This window comes from Procambarus clarkii, chromosome 19 (genome assembly GCF_040958095.1).
Source record: "Procambarus clarkii isolate CNS0578487 chromosome 19, FALCON_Pclarkii_2.0, whole genome shotgun sequence".
NCBI lineage: Eukaryota > Metazoa > Arthropoda > Malacostraca > Decapoda > Cambaridae > Procambarus > Procambarus clarkii.
Window position 1 is genome coordinate 35,933,219 of NC_091168.1, and position 2,527 is coordinate 35,935,745.

A 2,527-nucleotide genomic window follows, 5' to 3' on the forward strand; every position below is an offset into this window, starting at 1 on the left:
GTTGATGCTGATAATGCTGCCCCTGATGTTGATGCTGTTAATGCTGCCCCTGATGCTGATGCTGTTAATGCTGCCCCTGATGTTGATGCTGTTAATGCTGCCCGTGATGCTGATGCTGTTAATGCTGCCCCTGATGTTGATGCTGTTAATGCTGCCCCTGATGCTGTTAATGCTGCCCCTGATGCTGATGCTGTTAATGCTGCCCCTGATGTTGATGCTGTTAATGCTGCCCCTGATGTTGATGCTGTTAATGCTGCCCCTGATGTTGATGCTGTTAATGCTGCCCCTGATGCTGTTAATGCTGCCCCTGATGCTGATGCTGTTAATGCTGCCCCTGATGCTGTTAATGCTGCCCCTGATGTTGATGCTGTTAATGCTGCCCCTGATGCTGTTAACGCTGCCCCTGATGTTGATGCTGTTAATGCTGCCCCTGATGCTGATGCTGTTAATGCTGCCCCTGATTTTGATGCTCTTAATGCTGTCCTTGATGCTGATGCTGTTAATGCTGCCCCTGATGCTGATGCTGTTAATGCCGCCCCTGATGCTGATGCTGTTAATGCTGCCCCTGATGCTGATGCTGTTAATGCTGCCCCTAATGCTGTTAATGCTGCCCCTGATACTGATGCTGTTAATGCTGCCCCTGATGCTGATGCTATTAATGCTGCCCCTGATGCTGATGCTGTTAATGCTGCCCCTGATGCTGTTAATGCTGCCCCTGATGCTGTTAATGCTGCCTCTGATGCTGTTAATGCTGCCCCTGATGCTGTTAATGCTGCCCCTGATGCTGTTAATGCTGCCCCTGATGCTGATGCTGTTAATGCTGCCCCTGATGCTGATGCTGTTAATGCTGCCCCTAATGCTGCCCCTGATGCTGTTAATGCTGCCCCTGATGCTGTTAATGCTGCCTCTGATGCTGTTAATGCTGCCCCTGATGCTGTTAATGCTGCCCCTGATGCTGTTAATGCTGCCCCTGAAGCTGATGCTGTTAATGCTGCCCCTGATGCTGTTAATGCTGCCCCTGATGCTGATGCTGTTAATGCTGCCCCTAATGCTGCCCCTGATGCTGTTAATGCTGCCCCTGATGCTGTTAATGCTGCCTCTGATGCTGTTAATGCTGCCCCTGATGCTGTTAATGCTGCCCCTGATGCTGTTAATGCTGCCCCTGATCAACACCGGGTGCTCCATGAACCGGTTTGGTTGCAACGCCGGACACTGCAACTTTGTGACGTTATTCACCTTTATATCTCTCTCTCTCTCTCTCTCTCTCTCTCTCTCTCTCTCTCTCTCTCTCTCTCTCTCTCTCTCTCTCTCTCTCTCTCTGTCTCTCTGTCTCTCTCTCTCTCTCTCTCTCTCTCTCTCTCTCTCTCTCTCTCTCTCTGTCTCTCTCTCTCTCTCTCTGTCTCTCTCTCTCTCTCTCTCTGTCTCTCTCTCTCTCTCTCTCTCTCTCTCTCTCTCTCTCTCTCTCTCTCTCTCTCTCTCTCTCTCTCTCTCTCTCTCTCTCTCTGTCTCTCTGTCTCTCTGTCTCTCTCTCTCTCTCTCTCTCTCTCTCTCTCTCTCTCTCTCTCTCTCTCTCTCTCTCTCTCTCTCTCTCTCTCTCTCTCTCTCTGTCTCTCTCTCTCTCTCTCTGTCTCTCTCTCTCTCTCTCTGTCTCTCTCTCTCTCTCTCTCTCTCTCTCTCTCTCTCTCTCTCTCTCTCTCTCTCTCTCTCTCTCTCTCTCTCTCTCTCTCTCTCTCTCTCTCTCTGTCTCTCTGTCTCTCTCTCTCTCTCTCTCTCTCTCTCTCTGTCTCTCTCTCTCTCTCTCTCTCTCTCTCTCTCTCTCTCTCTCTCTCTCTCTCTCTCTCTCTCTCTCTCTCTCTCTCTCTCTCTCTCTCTCTCTCCCCCTCTCTCTCTCTCTCTCTCTCTCTCTCTCTCTCTCTCTCTCTCTCTCTCTCTCTCTCTCTCTCTCTCTGTCTCTCTGTCTCTCTCTCTCTCTCTCTCTCTCTCTCTCTCTCTCTCTCTCTCTCTCTCTCTCTCTCTCTCTCTCTCTCTCTCTCTCTCTCTCTCTCTCTGTCTCTCTCTCTCTCTCTCTCTCTCTCTCTCTCTCTCTCTCTCTCTCTCTCTCTCTCTCTCTCTCTCTCTCTCTCTCTCTCTCTCTCTCTCTCTCTCTCTCTCTCTCTCCCTCTCTCTTTTGTTTATCTGTGTCTCTCATCTTTCTTCTTTATCTCTATCTCTTAATTTTCTCTGCTATCTGTGTCTCATCTCTCTCAGTGTTCTTGCCTGGAGGCTGTGGCTGGAGGTGGCTTCCACACCTTAAGCTTTAGCCGTATTTAGATCACCGTATTAACTAGCAAAGGTCTCGACGTATTAGACCGTCATGGTTCGTACGCTTCTAGTTAGGCCAAACCGCTCAAGAACTGACGTGTGTTAGATACTCTAAGCTAAGTATCCTAACTTATCCTAAGCTACCTAAGCTAGCCTATCCTAAGGTTATCTCACAAAACCTAATTTCTGATTTACATTTCATTGACTTGTATCTCGAAGCCGCTAT

General features: G+C 49.2%; 1 protein-coding gene across 1 annotated transcript in view; it reads left to right on the top strand.

Annotated features, from left to right (window-relative positions):
- The window catches only part of LOC138366416 (extracellular matrix-binding protein EbhA-like), a 7,344-nt gene extending 5,034 nt beyond the window's left edge, over positions 1-2,310 (top strand). The window contains exons 2-3 of the mRNA XM_069327461.1: positions 1-1,191; positions 2,248-2,310. The exon at positions 1-1,191 is cut by the window's left edge and continues 2,809 nt beyond it. Coding sequence (XP_069183562.1) covers positions 1-1,191; positions 2,248-2,310 — 1,254 coding nt within the window. The remainder of the gene's footprint in view (positions 1,192-2,247) is intronic.
- Positions 2,311-2,527: the final 217 nt, after the last annotated feature.